This window comes from Vidua chalybeata, chromosome 6 (assembly GCF_026979565.1).
Source record: "Vidua chalybeata isolate OUT-0048 chromosome 6, bVidCha1 merged haplotype, whole genome shotgun sequence".
Classification (NCBI taxonomy): domain Eukaryota; kingdom Metazoa; phylum Chordata; class Aves; order Passeriformes; family Viduidae; genus Vidua; species Vidua chalybeata.
Window position 1 is genome coordinate 6,054,169 of NC_071535.1, and position 16,718 is coordinate 6,070,886.

Genomic DNA, 16,718 nt, shown 5'->3' on the forward strand with positions numbered 1-16,718 from the left:
AGTGAATTACTGATGCATTTCAGTGGAAACCACCTCAACAAGGTTTCTTATTCTACATGTTTTTATTGTCCTCTGTCACAATTTTAAAATATATTGAATTTCCAATTGGTCTCTCTTTCTTCCTGCTCCTTTTTCCTGAATATGGGAGTGTGGAGTTGGCTACAAATATAATCTTGATCTTAAATTATTGAAACTGGACTGCATCAAAAGCCTCTCCTGTGAGGACAGACTGAGAGAGGGCTGGGTTTGTTCACCCTGGAAAAGAAATGGCTCTGGGGAGATCTTTGAGTCTTTTCCTCTACCTAAAAGGGCTCCAAGAGAGCTGGAGAGGGACTTTGGACAAGGGCCTGGAGTGACAGGACAAGGGGAATGGCTTCCCACTGACTGAGGGCAGGCTCAGGTGGTTTTTGGGAAGGAATTCTTCCCGCTGAGGGTGCTGAGGCCCTGGCACAGGGTGTCCAGAGGAGCTGTGGATGCCCCATCCCTGGCAGTGTTCCAGGTGAGGTTGGATGGGGCTTGAAGCAACCTGGGATAGAGGAAGGTATCCCTGCTCATGGCAGGAGGGTTGGAACAAGATGGTCTTTAAGGTCACTTCCAACACAAACTTTTCTATAACTCTATGAAACTTCAGGGTTTTTTTTAATCTACTTGATAGTAAAACTTGCTCTGAAAAATACCATTATCAGAAGTGCTATTAGGTGTATGAATACTTTTAGTTTATTTTTTGGTCCCTTAGTCTCAGAGTTCTATAAGATGTTTTTGGAGGTTTTTTAATGCCTTTGGAAGATGATCCAAGTATTTTAAGAATGGGTTTGCTGTTTGCTTCTGCTAGGTCCTGTGAAAAAGGGCAAAGAGCAAAACACCGAGCGCAGCTTTTTTCTCAGAATGAAGTGTACACTGACTAGCAGGGGAAGAACAGTGAATATAAAGTCTGCTACATGGAAGGTAACTAATGCAAAGGAATATTTGCATAATTTGGCAGCTTCCTCTTCAGATGTCATAACACTGTATTTCAACATTTTTGCTTCATGTAACGAGCTTGAATTTCACTAAGTACTTTATAATTTAATAATTGTGCTTCATTATGCTGAATTTTAATGCTGACTACATCACAGAGGTAACTGAAACAATGTTTTAAAATTGGTTTTTCAAAACTCTTTTAATGAATTTTCCATTTTAAATTAGAGGTCATTTACTTACAAACAATTATAATTACCAAATATGTCTGCATAAAGCCTTCTCTGGGAAAAAAGTACTTGACATTACTTATGCTGATCCCTGATTTCTTTTGATTTGTCACTGAAAATGTGATAGTTGAGGTCTCTCTGAAGGACTTCAATGCCATTCTTTTGAAGCTGCTGGCTCTCCCTTTTGTAACAGTTGGAACAAAAAGAGGCCAGCCCTATAACTTTCTGCAGTGAATGCATTTTCTCCTCTGGACAAAGTAACCTTTTACTGTATCCAGTGGATTATGGCTCACAGTTCTCTTTTATGATTTGAATTTGATTACTCTGGATCAAACAACTTCTTTGCTGCTGTCTGTGAACTATTTCTGCTTCAGAATGGTTAAAAGAAAACCCCACAAAATGCAAAAGTTCCTGTCTGTTGAAGAATGTATTTGATCTCTGTCATGAGCTCTGCAGAATATCTAAAATGGGGATTTCTACTATTACCGTAACTTTCAGATTTAAATTGTGAATGCCTTTTGCTGAGGCATCTGCTCATCAGAGTTGACATTACAGTGACTAGGAAGAAGAGTTCACAGAAATGCAGCAATGTTTGGTGTTGCTTCAGCCAGTGCTGAGGAAGGAGTTGGGCTGTGAAGCCATCCCACGATGTGTGGGGTCTTACAGGACACTGCTCTCCTCCAGCCATCCCTTGTCACTGTCCCCTTGAGGGGTGGGGTGGGGAAGGACTTGGCTCTGGGTGTGCTGGTGGCAATAGGATTGTGTTGTCTGACAGACTAAACCTCGTCTCTTTCTAAATCCAACTACCCTGCAGGTGCTGCACTGCACTGGCCACATCCGTGTGTACGACACGTGTGGGAACCAGACTCACTGCGGATACAAAAAGCCTCCCATGACCTGCCTGGTGTTGATCTGTGAACCTATTCCTCACCCATCAAACATTGAGGTCCCCCTGGACAGTAAAACGTTCCTCAGTCGTCACAGTCTTGATATGAAATTTTCCTATTGTGATGAAAGGTAATATATATGATTTGTACTGTAGAAAATCATTTGTTTGAAAGATTTGCAGGGCTGGTACATGTTGGCTAATGTTTGCCTTCTCAATAACATGATTTATCTTGACAATGCAACCATTGATGGCATGCTTGGCCTTTTCCTAACTGATCAGGATGTCTTAAAAGCCAGGTTTTTAGATCTAAGGAGGACGCAGGGTTATTACTTTGGAATAACAAAAGGGAAAGGGAATTTTTATACAGGCAGCTAGTGACAGGACAATGGTTGTAAACTGACAGAGAGGGCATGTTTAGATTAGATATTAGGAGGAAGAAATTCTTGACAAGGAGCTGTGGCTGCCCCATTCCTGAAGGTGGTCCAGACCAGGCTGGATGGAACCTGCTCTAGTGAAAGGTGTCCCTGCCCATGGCAGGGATTTGGAACAGGATGATCTTGAAGGTGCCTTCCAACCCAAGCCATTCTATGATTCGATGAATAAAACCTTTGCCTTTAGTTAACTGCCTCTTCAAATTGGTCTTTACTGTAGTGGCAGTGATTTAAATTGAAATGAGAAGATTCTTCTAGACACTGAAAAAGCAGGATTTTAGGTTTGTCAAAGATGGGGCATTTTGATGAAAAGAGTGTGCATGTAACACTTGTCAGATGTATTTTATTGCTACTGCTTCCCCTGTCTCCCTTCCTCAGGGGACCAGTGTCTGATTTTTTCTGTCAAAAAAATCCAGACATTCAGCTGTACTTATAATGCAATACATCTGCTGTTGAAAAATGAGATTTTGTGTTCTGGTGCAAATCAGGGGTGTAGTCAGACACATCGGACTGATTTTCCTATCCTCTGGGAACTTAGCTTGATAAATTTGATATATGCAAATGAAGGAAATAGCTCAAGTTTGGGGTTGGTTTGTTTCATTTTTTGTTTGCTTTTAATTTGGTGTTCTTTTTTACTACCCATTTCCTTTATTTTATAAAAAAAGTGAATTTCTAGTTAGTTGTTGCAGTTAGATGCCAAAAGAGGTTGATGCATGGTAATTTCTGACCTCTGCAGTAACCACCTTTCTAGGACAGATAGTGTCACATAAAAGGTACTTATTTGGTCACATTCTGCATCTACATTGGGGCAAAATGCAAGCACTTCCCTGGTTAGCACTGCCCTCTAGAGACTGAAGAAATCCCACTTGCCTTAAAAGCAGACAGTGCTTGAGTGGGTTGATTCCTAATTTCTCTTAGTTGCAGGATTAAAACTGTTGAAGTGTATCTTTATTATTTTGTTAAATTCTCATATTTGCCTAAGCTGGTCTGTAAGTAGCTGGTCTACCTTGAAGCAAAAAGACAAGATGTATAAAAAGTGGGGATTTGTTTAATCCTATCTCCACTACATGATTTATAAATACTCAGTGAGAAGTGAAATCCTATGCCTGCTAAAATTTCTCTTTTAAAGAAGCATCAAAATAGCAATTTATTTCAAAATGAAAAGTCCCAATTTGCTGCTGATATGTGTGGTAGTGATTTTTAAGGCTTTTCTAGATGTGCAAGCATCCAAATGCTCTGGTATTTGTGTTGGCCCGTGTCTGCTTTCACATAGCAATTTTTTCCCTTGTTTTAAAGAATTACAGAGTTGATGGGGTATGAGCCAGAGGAGCTCCTGGGTCGCTCAATCTATGAGTACTATCACGCACTGGATTCTGATCATCTGACCAAAACACACCACGACAGTAAGTGAAAACTGAATTTAAAGCCCTCAGACTACAGGAGATGAGAGACAGCCCTGGGGGAAAGCAGCAGAAGAATGAGGGCTTTCTTTTAGTTGCAGATAGGAATCTGCAATGAATACTGACCTCAAACAGTTCTGGGGTTTTTCTGCCTGTAATTGAAGCTGGTGTCCTTTCTGCTTTTAGTGTTCACAAAAGGGCAGGTGACAACAGGACAGTACAGAATGCTGGCCAAACAAGGTGGCTATGTCTGGGTTGAAACTCAAGCAACTGTTATATACAACACTAAGAATTCTCAGCCGCAGTGCATAGTGTGTGTGAACTACGTGTTGAGGTAAGTTGAGTGGATTTCAGCGTTCTTCATCATCATCATTTTTACTGAAGATCAAGTCAAATTCTGATGGCACTGGTCCCCTGCTGAGTTATGTTGTTATGATGTTACTGTTGCCTACCAGTGAATATTTTCTTAGAATACTGTCAGTCCTAGGATTAGAAACTGTGTTTGAGAACAAAATGCTTTTTTGGTCTAGCGATGTCAGTAGATGATATCTGCAGGCAAATGAGTGTAGAACCAGCCTCTTCTGTATGATTGGAAGCACTTGAGCATTTGCATTCTAGACAACTCTCTTATCTTTGTCCCAAGTCTGGAGCAGTTAATTGCACTAATAACTTAGTCATGGAGTCAGAGCAGTAGTGGTGTCATTCTCAATCCCATCTATCTTTTTATTCCTTAGAACTCCTCTTTTAATTGAAAGCTTCAGCTGAAGGCAGACTGGTTGACTATTCTGCAAATGCCTGATAATCCTAAATTACTTTTTCAAAACTTCAGTGAATGTCCTAATATAAGTCTATCAAGATACTGCACATTCATTTAAAACAAAGAAAAGTAGTTTAGGAAATATCTAACTTTTTTCCCCTTTTTTAAAATCTTTTCCTTTTTCAATGCTTTCAGAAAAGCATGTTTATGTTTGTTACTTTTTTATGATTGCACCACAGTTAGTGCTTGCTTGCTTTGTCTTTTACTTTTGAGGAAAGAATGCTTAAAGCCCTTATCCTGGTAATTTTGTGGGATATGTGTGATGGGGTGATTTTTGTTCGGTTTGGTTTGGGGTTTTTGGGTGGGGAGAGTGAGTGGGTTTCAACCTACAAAACTATTAGGCCACAACTTATTCCTTTTAGCTGTTCTTTAACAGTTATCTTCTTCTCTGTCTGACAGTGGAATTGTTCAGAAGGACTTAATTTTTTCCCTTGGACAAACTGAGTGTATGCTGAAACCAGTGGAGTCTCCTGACATGAAAATGACCAAAATACTCAATAAAGATGATCTGGATGATACCAACAGCCTATTTGAAAAACTTAAACAGGAACCAGATGCTTTAACTGTGCTAGCCCCAGCTGCTGGAGACACAATTATCTCTCTAGATTTCAGCAGTAATGGTGGGTGTGTGTTTAAATTGGAGAGCATGTTCATTAGCAAAGTTACTTTTTGTTGTAGATTTCATAAAATAACCTCCCAGTACCACTTGTCCAGTGGTATTTCAACTGCTGTTTCAATTTAATGAGGTCCATAGACACACACAGTACTGTTACTTAGGTTGATGGTTTCTTTTAATTTTTATAGAGTCTGATGAACAACAATGTGATGAAGTTCCTTTGTATAACGATGTAATGCTCCCCTCATCCAGTGAGAAATTGCAGAATATAAATATGGCAATGTCCCCACTACCTGCCTCTGAAACTACAAAGCCACTTCGTAGCAATGCTGATCCTGCACTCAATAGAGAAGTTGTATCAAAGTTGGAGCCAAACACAGAGCCACTCGAACTTTCTTTTACCATGCCTCAGGTGCAAGAACAACCAACCAGCCCTTCTGATGCAAGTACCAGCCAAAGTTCACCTGAGGTGAGTTTCGTAATTTGGATATGCTGTCATTAAAATGGATGTGCTGCTGGAACTTGTGGGGCAGATCTGGTTAAGGATGCAGCCAGGACAGGGATTGGAAATTATTTCTACCTTATGACTTAAGCTCACACCATGATCTGAGGAAACTGAGAAATTGTCATATCTTTTCATTAAAGTGAGTCTTGCAAATGTATGCAATACTATCTGACAGAAATAAGGAGAGCTTGGGATTGGTCTTTTTCATTCAGTTGGTTCAGATACAACTTCCCTAAACAGCAAAGTATTTGCTGTGAATTATTGTAGAGGCTACTTCCAGGTTTCAACTAAGCAAGTGCTTCCCTGGTTGGGTAAATTCAAATGTATACAGGTAAATGTAAGTGTTTTCCTTTCCCATTTTAATTTAGTGCAGCTACAGCTTGGGATTTGTTTCTACATTAGAACATTTTGCAGGGAATCTGTAGGTAACAATGTCAAGTCATGCAGTGACAGAAACCTAAATCTGTTCAAAATGTTTTCATTTCAGCCCAGTAGTCCCAACGACTACTGCTTTGATGTGGATAATGATATGGCCAGTGAATTCAAACTGGAATTAGTGGAGAAACTCTTTGCCATAGATACAGAAGCAAAAAATCCATTCTCTACTCAGGTAATGTACAGTAACTTAAAATGCTTTATCATCTTATTCTGAATGTACTTCTTTTCCTTTTTGGAATGTTTTCAGGAACCTCCTTCCCTTTTTACATAATATTTTGATTAAAACATAAAATAAAAAGAAATTTGTAAGGATTTGGTAAAAGGAAAAGCCTTGAAGAAGTCATAGCTGAGGTTTCTTCCACACTGATAAGTTCCACCTTTTGGCTGTTCCAGGAAACCGATTTAGATTTAGAGATGTTGGCTCCTTACATCCCGATGGATGACGACTTCCAGCTGCGCTCCTTCGATCAGCTGTCCCCGCTGGAAAGCAGCTCCTCCAGCTCTCAGAGTGCAGCCACCACCATCACCATATTCCAGCAGGGCCAGACAGCAGCGGGCAGTGCTGAGGAGGTGAAGCCGGCGGAGCGCGCGGATGACGTGAAGACGATAATTGTCCCTTCCTCGCCCGCACGCGGGGTCCCCGAGTCCAGCAGTGCCCCCGCCTCGCCCTACGGCGGCAGCAGGAGTCGAACTGCCTCTCCCATCAGGCCAGGGAAAGCAACAGTGGATCAAGTGGAAAAGCCTTCTCCAGGAGCACCCAGCTTGCTAACAGTCACTCTGAATGAAAGGTATTTAAAAGTGCAGCTTAAGCTCTGGTGTCTGTTCAAGGAATTAGATATAAATTCTGTGAGCTGTTGTGTGTTCATCCTCAGCGTTCTTCAGAATAGAAATTGAGACATTTAAATTTGGACATGTCAAATGAGTCTTTTTTTAGTAGTAAACTCCCCTAGAGGTAATTTCATGGTAGCTTTTACCTAAGCACCTCATGTAAAAACCATCTACTGTAAAAATTCTGTTCTGCTCTTGTACCTGATGTGCAGCCTTTATAAAGATGCAAGCAATTAAGGTAGTTACACCCACACAATATTTCTGGTTCTTTCCTTGTCCACTGTGTTAGAGGTAAGAGGCAACTACAGTCTGTGCTGCAGATACTGCAGATAGCAGATATACAGATATCTATCTACAAGCAGTAGATATTGCTTTTCAAACTAAATGTGTTTTGTGATGGTCTGTGATGCCTGTAGTACATATTCATCACAATAGAAAACTATATTAAGTCAAACATGAGATTTACGATATGTAAAAGATTTATCTGTACATAAAAATATTCAGAATAGACTTTCCCTCACTCTTCTTTCCCTTTTTTCTGTTAATAGTGAACTGCTGAACTTCTATGCTTTTTTTTCTGCAGATTTAAAAATTTTTGTTGAAACTCATTCAGAGCTTCACAGCAAGATTAAAGGCTAACATTTGTTATGCTCATAGAAAATGATTATTGAAATAAGTCAGTTTATGAATGAAAAGTAGTGGAGTTCATAAATTCAGTTCTGTGATGTTGTATATAAAAGTGTCCACGAAAGAAGAATGGCTCGAGGAAAGTAGAAACGTCTTAACAGCCTGAATCAATTTTTCTTAGATCTACTGCACTGGATGAAGAACTAAATCCAAAGATGCTAGCTTTGCATAATGCTCAGAGAAAACGAAAAATGGAACATGATGGTTCACTTTTTCAGGCAGTTGGAATTGTGAGTTTTGTTTTACCATTTTAAAATATTCACTTTTAACTTTGCAATTTCTGAAATGAGGCATCAGTGCAGACTCCTGACTTGAGCTGTTGGTAAGCAGTGGAATCTTGGGATGAGAGATAATTGATAGTGAGATTTATATATATATATATATGTATATATATATGCAGATACTCCACTTTTAGTTCTCTTTTACTGTCAACTTTTCAAAAGTGCCCTCTACACCCATGTGCATTTCTTGATTAGAAACATATGTGAACATGTGTTTCTTTAGTAGAATATGCATAAATGTAAGACGTCACATTTGAATGTGTAATTGCTGTATTTATTTAACTTTTGAATTCATACTCCATTTTCATATTTGTCAACACTGAAGATTAGTGTTCTTATGCTTCTTCCTATGCTTTTATTTTTCCATTGGGTCTGAGATTCCTTTACTTAATCAGATGACAAGACCGTCTGAACTGTGAGGGAAGAGAGCTCCTATAATAACCTAGCTAATGTCTATTACTGCCACTCCCTTTCGTGCATGCTCTCTCTAGTATTAGTGTGGGCACTTGGGAGTAGCTCATCCTCATCTGTCCTAGCTATTCAAAAGAAACTTTGTAGTTAGTCCGAGATTTCTGACTTGACTGGGGGTTGTCCAGCTTGTTATTTTCTGCAAGAGTACATTGTTTCCATAATCTTTGTCTCACTGTCAGTTCTCAGTATTTTGACACCTGAGCTTTGCCATTGCACACTGTTCTCGCTCTCTCTCATCTTCACTGCAAATTCCCAATTGTCAAGTTTTGAGAAGTCTTAGTCTTAATTCCTCTACTGCAATGTAGCCCTTGAGCTTCTTTGTTTCTCTTCTGGGCCACCTCCTAGTTGTAGTCATCTACCGTATCTTACAGTGCAGGATTATTTTTCCTCTGAACTCTCCTTACTTCTGTACTAGCATTCTAGTCTGGGCATAAGACAAATCAGTTTGTCTATGCCATTTCTATGTGGTTGTTTTCATTTGCTAAATGCTTTGCACTTCCATGCATGTTGTTCTGCACTTCCAGAAGCCCTGTAAGAATTCACAGCTCTGCAAGAAATGTTATTGCCTTCCACTTCCCTTTTCTCATTCAAAGGTGCTACAGCTCATAGTGTTGCTGATAAAATATTCAAAACAGCATGGGATGTCATTAAATGTACAGAACACAAGCAGTTCAGTGTTAACTGCTGGAATACTGTTCAGGCTTCTGTGCTTAGTGCCAGTTCAATGCTTACAGGTTCAGACTTCATCCTATGCTAAACTTTTTCTTTTGTCTGTATCTGACAAAAGTGTTACAGATATTTTGATGGTTTCTCAGAATCAGAAGCTGAATTTCCATGAAGCTGGGTCTTAGTGGAGTTATTTTAAGAAGGGCTTTTGTTGTTTGGCTTGTCTCTCCACCATGGATTTCTGGGAGGGATATACAGGCCTTTCACACAAGCAGAAGAAAAATTATGTTGAATTCAGGCTTAGAATACTTGCTGTTCTAGGGCTGTACAAACACTTGCCACAACGTTTTAGCTCTAGGGAAGTGGGATGTATTTTGCAAAGAGTGAAGTGAAGTGAAGACCAAAGTAAAATACTACTTTAGCTTCCTAGAAAACAGGAGAATCAGACAAGGACAAGATACAGTAAGGTTATAAAATATTGTGTTATAGGTTATAAAATAATGATACAAATCATTACACTGGAACAGTTACAAGCCATATCTTTCTTAACATGAAGGGCTGGAATGCACTCATGGTAGAATGCAGCAGCAATGTAGGTGACTAATCTCACTATGAACTGCAGCTCTGAGTTAACTATAACTTTTACTATACAGCTGCTCCTTTGACTTACACGGGTGTTTTATAACCTGAAAACATATGCTCTTCACTATTTTGAGGATAATGGCAGTGTTGTGAAATCCCTTCTCCTCTTTTTGCAGCAGTCAGTATCTCTAACAAGACCAAACTTTGCAGATTCAAGTACTTTTGCCAGCAGACTTGATATTAAGATGGTGCCTTTTCCTTCCATCCCATCTGTTTCAGTGGAAGCTTCTTCTTCCTTATCACAATTATATGAAGCCCTTACAGCTTCCTAATCTCCATATCTTCTGTTCTGCTGTCAAAACAATATGCTAAGGAACCATATCTTCACTAGACTGGTGTAGGACGGCATTTTCCACAAGGTTTGGGTTAGGTGGCTTGGTGGCAATAACTGGAGTGCAAGCAGAATTTACATCCTAAATGTGTAGATAGAATCGACCTACTGAGGTTCCTGACTCTCCTGCCTACACTATTAATTCAAGTGCAGAAAGCCATTAGAGACTTCAGTGAAAACCTGATGCTTACTCACCCCAGAGCAGTGGTAATTAAATGGGTGTGTTTGTGTACATGTACACGCTAATCTTGAGCACGGTAACTGATGATAACCAGGATTTTGTAATTGTTTTCTCTAAGGGAAGTCAGGTCAGTTTTCTGTTAAACAATTTTCAAGTTAGTGTATTTGGAAATATATTTCTCCCCAAATTCTGAACAAAATCCACTTTAAATTGTAACAATGCTATATTAGTGACAGGAACTGTTCATTTGGAAGAGGGACGTGGAGGGTTATGAAGATACAATATTCACTAAAGAAGATTAATTTTATTTCTTTCTAGGGGTCTTTATTCCAGCAGACAGGTGACCGTGGAGGAAATGCATCACTTGCTTGGAAACGTGTAAAGGGATGCAAAACAAATGGTCACAGTGGAGTGGAGCAAAAGACAATCATTCTACTATCAACTGGTTGGTATCTTCCTTTCCTAGGCAGAGGGGGTGGAGGGGGCTGTGTGAAAGAAAACAGAGCCTCCAAAACTATCCAAACATAGCTCCTTGTGAACAGCTCTAGGAGAGGTTAAGCATGGTGAATAAAGTGCACTTTTTCTCCTTCCCCTCCCTCTTTAGACATAGCAAGTAAACTTCTAGGGCAGTCGATGGATGAGAGTGGACTCCCCCAACTCACGAGTTACGACTGCGAAGTAAACGCTCCCATACAGGGCAACAGAAACCTGCTACAGGGGGAAGAACTGCTCAGAGCTCTGGATCAAGTTAACTGAGCTTTCACAAAACTTGCTCCTTTTTTGGACACTGGTGAATCATCACCTAAAGCAGTCTATTTATATTTTCTATATCTGATTTTAGAAGCCTGGCTACAGTACTGCACTAATTCAGTTAGTTCAGTTTTGATCCCCTTTCTACTTATTTTGACAGTCTTTTTAATATGTTCTTTATGTAACAATAACTCAAACTCTAGTGCATTTTTATAATTCTTTGGTACATACACTTTTAAGTCCATTACATTTAAAACACACTTGCAATAGCAGCTTTGAAATATGCACCTGATTTAAAAAAATATTTATTTTTTGGCTGGGGAGTTGGTCACCAAAACTTATCATTAGTAAAATGTCAACACAGGAAAAACTGGCAATACTTCCATCCTGCTTTTCATAGGTAGTTGGAAGACTTGTGCTCTCTTACTCTTTATGTTCAAGTAAGTTTTTTATGTTAATAGTTTTTATAAGAAACAACAATGCTTTGCAGCGGTGCATTGTAGCCACAATCGCACAATATATTTTCTTAAAAAATACCAGCAGTTCCTCATGCAATATATTCTGCATTTATAAAAACTAGTTTTTAAGAAGAATCTTTTGTTTGCCTATGAAAACATGTTTAAACCTGGATTATGTCATTATTTTAGTCACGTTGTAATATAAATTGTTCTCAAATGCTGTCTTATGCTTTTGACTTCAGTGGGTGTGGTTAGTCAAAGGAAAGGCTTTATCTGGAAAGGGCTAGCAGCATTTTCTTTGGATACGTTCTCAATTTAGAGAAAGTTTGATGTTCTTAAAGTAGTCACTTTGCCAGCTTAAAAAAAAAAATCCCTGCCTGTAGTTGTTGAAGTTAATGCTAATATTGTGTATGATCTTAAATCTAAATGTTCAGCTTACCCTGTGTGGTATAGGTGATATTTCAAGCAGATTGTAAAACATCTTGCATTGTTAGCAAACTTTTATCTAGTACATCATTGAGTTGCTCAATATTTTGATGTTTTGGTTTTATGCACCTTGTTGCTATTAACATCCATATGTTTTCATGTAGATTTCAATAACTTGAATATATTTAGAAGCCTTTTTATTTAGAAATATATAGTTGTCACAAACATCTTATTTTCCTATATGTACTGTACAAAACCTTAATTCACTCATTCTTTTTGCTCTTTGTGGTTGGATCTAACACTAACTGTATTGTTTTCTTACATCAATAAACTATATGTGGACCAGGCCCCCTTGGGGAGTGTGTTATCTGAGAGAAATGAGATAATTTATATTTTTGTTAGTGGTTATTGTTCATCCGTGTTCCCTTTTTAACTTAGAGTTGATTGGAAACTACTGCTTCCTTATTTTAATTGTAACATCTCTGCGTTAATTATTTGAGCCTGTTCAGTACTGAAGTCTCCCAGACAGTGTTGTACTACCACTCGCCAAAGACGTTACACTTCTCAACCTGTAATCACAGCAGTGAGCAAACCTGGCAGCGAGGAGGCAGCATCTTTGTTTTACTTTAGAGCAGAAAGAATTCATCTTTATGAACAGCTTAAAGGCTTGTCTCTGGAAGCTTTATCAAGGTAACACAGGAAAGCAGGAAAAGGTAAAATTCACAGGAGTGATTGATCTGAGATGGATTTCTATCACAAAACTCCATGATTAAAAAATTAAGCTGGTACTTGATGAAACTTGTTCCACGTTTTTGTGCTGTTGACCCAGTGACTTTCCTCATTTTGCTGTCATAAACCACAATGCTACTGTTAACCCTGTGTTGTGTAAATATGGTCAAGATATTCTGTGCATTCTCCAAACTATTCTTACAAAACTTATTTCAATATAAGTAAGCAATCGTGGAGTGTCAAAAGAGTTACTTTGGGTTTATGTTGTAAACTCCTTGGTTTCATTGCACTGTTTTGAAATCAATGTCATAGTACATAAGCGTAACCTGTTCTCTAAAATTACTGTTTCACTGAAAGGAGCACTTTCCAAACTGCCACAACTCTATGAAACTAAAAGGACACTTAACAAAAAATCATAGGGCACTGGCAGCAGGAGATAGTTGCACACTTGTTTAAGTTTTGAGTAGAAGCTGCACAGAGAGGAGAAGGTAGGGGCAGTCAGCTGCAGCTGAGAACGTTTTCACTAGTGAACATTTTTAATGCATTTTTAATGGCTAAAAGCAGCAGAGCTCCTCCCTGCCTGCTGTGTCTCTGCTGGCATTCTTTCTATGGTATAGTTAGGAGGTTTAAATAATGTAGTTGGGTTAAGCCCCCACTCTTTCAGGCATCCCTCCTGCTTTAGCTCTGCATGGATTGATGTGGTGCTTCTGTGAGAGTCTTGCAGGCAAGTGAAAAGTGCAGCTGGGTTCTACTTCTGTACTGCCCTACCAAACTTTGAGCTGGCCTGAGGGGGGTTATCCCTTTGCACTTCCAAGAGACAGGTCAGAGGTGTTCTGCTGCTCTCTTGGCTGTGTTTTGGAGGAGCCTGACCTGTTTGGATCTGTCAGGTCCTCTTGAGTGCACTAAGAGGGCAGAAAGTTTTCAGACTAAAATCCATGTTAAAAAGAGAAGGAAGACTGGAGTGCCCCATATGATTTATGGTCATGAGCCCGCTGGAGTCAGAGGATGGCTTGGGTTGGAAGGGACTTTAAAGGTCATCTTGTTCCCACACCCCTGTCATGGGCATTCCATGAGATCAGGTTGCTCAGAGCCCCATCCACCCTGTCCTTGATCATCTCTGTTCTTAGTAAGAGCAGCTGTGGATTTAACTGAGCTAGGTTTCATCTAAAAATCTCAATTCTAACACTTTTTTTACTATGCATAATAACAACATTTACGATGCATAATAATAATAATATTTTAATTACTGTGATGAACTGCTGTAGCTGTATTGGTTTACTGTAGAGGACAAATAACCTAACAAAATCCCCCCAAGCCTCCTAAAGACACTGAACAAGGCACAGAAAAGGAGCAGTAATTGTTCTGGCCTTGTAAGAGCTTTGCTAAATGCAGATGCCAGTTTGCAAAACCTAGTTCACCTTTCAGTTGCTTTTGCATTTGTAAAATCTATCTTTTACTAACTTCCCCCCACCCCCCCCCCCACCCCCAAACATTTTGGTCTCTTTAGACTCCAGGAATATACAGTCTAGTCTGATTCTAGAGCTAATTTGGAGTACAAGCTTCTAGAATAAATCGTTTTCTAAGTGTTTTCTTAATGATTTTGCATGCTTTGTTTGCCAACTTGCTGCCTTTTTAAAATGTTGAGACACCGTATTAGAAATAATGAAGAAATTAATAACTGTGAGGGTGGTGAGACACTGGCACAGGTTTCCCAGAGCAGCTGTGGAGAACCCAGCCCTGGAAGTGTCCAAAGCCAGGTTGGATGGGACTTGGAGCAACCCAAGATAGTGAAAGGTGTCCCTGCCCATGGCAGGGGCTTGGAACTAGGCGAGTTTTAAGGTCCCTTCCCACCCAAATCATTCTGTGATTTATTCTTTGTTGTAAAGAAGAAACTGTGGGTAAATACAGTATTTCCTCCTGTATCTAGAACATGCTAATTATGTGAAAATGGTAAACTGAGGAGAATAACAGAGTTACCTTCCAGGTTTTCCTGACTACAGCAGTAGTCAAGCCAGGCCTTCTTCAGGGCACAGTACAATTACTGTTCTTACATACAGATTTTATTGATGTTTTAATCATCAACAGTGATGATTTTGTTAAAGGGTAAAGGAATTTTTAAGCTAGTATTTATGATGACATAATTCCTTCCTTTACCTGAAAGTTAAAATTAACTACAGCTGTAACTCCTCAGAAATCACTTAAATAGGGTGTGCAGTAACTTAACTTGGGTGTAAGATATGAGTAAATGAAGGTATTCTGAAGTCCAAAGTACCTCTTGCTAACATACCTTCCTCCCAGCTAGTGAGACTGGTTTGGACTTCAGTGACCTTTGAAAACCTTTGGGTGAAATGGAAACAACTTACCTGAGAAACAAAACTTAATAGTATCTGTGTACACACATTAAACTCTCCCAAAGTAATTACTGAATTAAAGAATCACAGATTAGGGCCCAAAAGACCCATTTACACATAACTCTGATGAGGGTTTTAAGGACTTCAAAGCTTAGTTTAGATGAAATGATCAGCTCTGCTTCCAATGAAATACAACTGTTGGGTCAGGTAATTCTGATGATTACAGGTTAAACTACTGCATATTTACTAGTAATGTTTCATTACTTAAAGAGCTGTTTAATTAAACAGCTAAGCACTGGCAGCTAAAGGCAGTATCTGTTGGCAAGTGTTCTCCCCTGTTACACTGCTGAGTGAACCTTTCCCGACAGTGTGGTGGGATCTGGGAGCATCCTGCCCCTGTCAGCTGGGCTGGCCAGGCCCCAGGTCAGCCGTCTGTCCCTTCCCACTGCTGCCCTGCTCCTGACCTGAGCACGCATCTCACTCAGATGTCACTGCACTTAGGCACGTTACTCAAACTGTAACTGCCCAGCATGAATATAAACACATCACAGGCCACAAGGACTTCGTAGGAAGTCCATTTTCATAGGAATCCCACAGGAGTTGGGTATCCAGCTTTCATTAAAAATACCATTATGACTTAACTGCCTGAAAAGCTCCATTCTGGAGGACTGTGATTTTTGAACTCAATTCTATAATTGAATTATCATTTTCCTTCTGCTTCCCTGTTTACCTTGAGCAAGTTACCAAAAAGTTAAAGAGTTTGCTGCTGGATTTATACAGTACAGTAGATTTTGTGAATAATAGCAGTATTCTCTCATGAAGAAGTGGTATATTTTAATGGAATTCTTTTTTGGAACCAAGTACAACGTATTGCAATTGATATTTCTCTTGAAACATTTTGACGTACTTGTGACTGTATTTCTTTTTGATTGTGTACCAGTATAAAATTCAATAAAAGAGAGGGTTTGTTTCTAATTTGTGACATCTGTGATTATTCTGTCCATCCCTTTTCCCTGTTGTAAAAGGTGGAGGTGACTTTAAAGTGAACTAAACCACTGTGCAGAGTAACAAATTCCTCGCAGGTTTGAGACTTTACTGCCCACTGTCAGAAACTTGGGCATCAAGCAGCCATGGTCACAGTCTCCAGAAACATACAATTTATATTAAATACAATATAAATAGATAATATTTATATATAAGCTGAATCCTATTCACATGTGGTTATCCCACCTGAGTTAAGTAGATTGCATGTGTGAACAAAAGAGGTCAAATATAACAATTTCACAGTTTGGATATGGGAATGTTAAATCAATGCCACTTCCTACTGCACAGATTAAAAAGCTTTTGCAAAATTTGTGCTTCTTGGGAAGTCTGAAAGCAGGAGGTGTGCACCAGTGGAGTATAATCCTGTTACTAGCAATAGGTTTGTACATACCAAAGGTGGAATAAGCCATTTAATAAAATATATTAATGATTTATTTTCACGTTTTCAACCTGAAAATATGTTCTGATGCAATCATATATGGTATTAAAAGAGAAACTTGTTTTGTGCCATATGCACCTGGAAAACCCCATTATTTATACCAGTGCAGGATAAATGGCTTTTAAATTGCAACTTATAAACTAGGAATTAA

General features: G+C 39.2%; 1 protein-coding gene across 1 annotated transcript in view; it reads left to right on the forward strand.

The window, feature by feature from the left end:
• Positions 1 to 16,059, forward strand: part of HIF1A (hypoxia inducible factor 1 subunit alpha) — a 34,306-nt gene extending 18,247 nt beyond the window's left edge. Inside the window, exons 5-15 of the mRNA XM_053945021.1 lie at positions 833 to 945; positions 2,002 to 2,204; positions 3,804 to 3,910; positions 4,094 to 4,241; positions 5,124 to 5,344; positions 5,529 to 5,809; positions 6,333 to 6,455; positions 6,677 to 7,071; positions 7,920 to 8,028; positions 10,689 to 10,815; positions 10,975 to 16,059. Of these exons, the coding sequence (XP_053800996.1) occupies positions 833 to 945; positions 2,002 to 2,204; positions 3,804 to 3,910; positions 4,094 to 4,241; positions 5,124 to 5,344; positions 5,529 to 5,809; positions 6,333 to 6,455; positions 6,677 to 7,071; positions 7,920 to 8,028; positions 10,689 to 10,815; positions 10,975 to 11,126 (1,979 nt within the window). The 3' untranslated portion in view covers positions 11,127 to 16,059. The remainder of the gene's footprint in view (positions 1 to 832; positions 946 to 2,001; positions 2,205 to 3,803; positions 3,911 to 4,093; positions 4,242 to 5,123; positions 5,345 to 5,528; positions 5,810 to 6,332; positions 6,456 to 6,676; positions 7,072 to 7,919; positions 8,029 to 10,688; positions 10,816 to 10,974) is intronic.
• Positions 16,060 to 16,718: the final 659 nt, after the last annotated feature.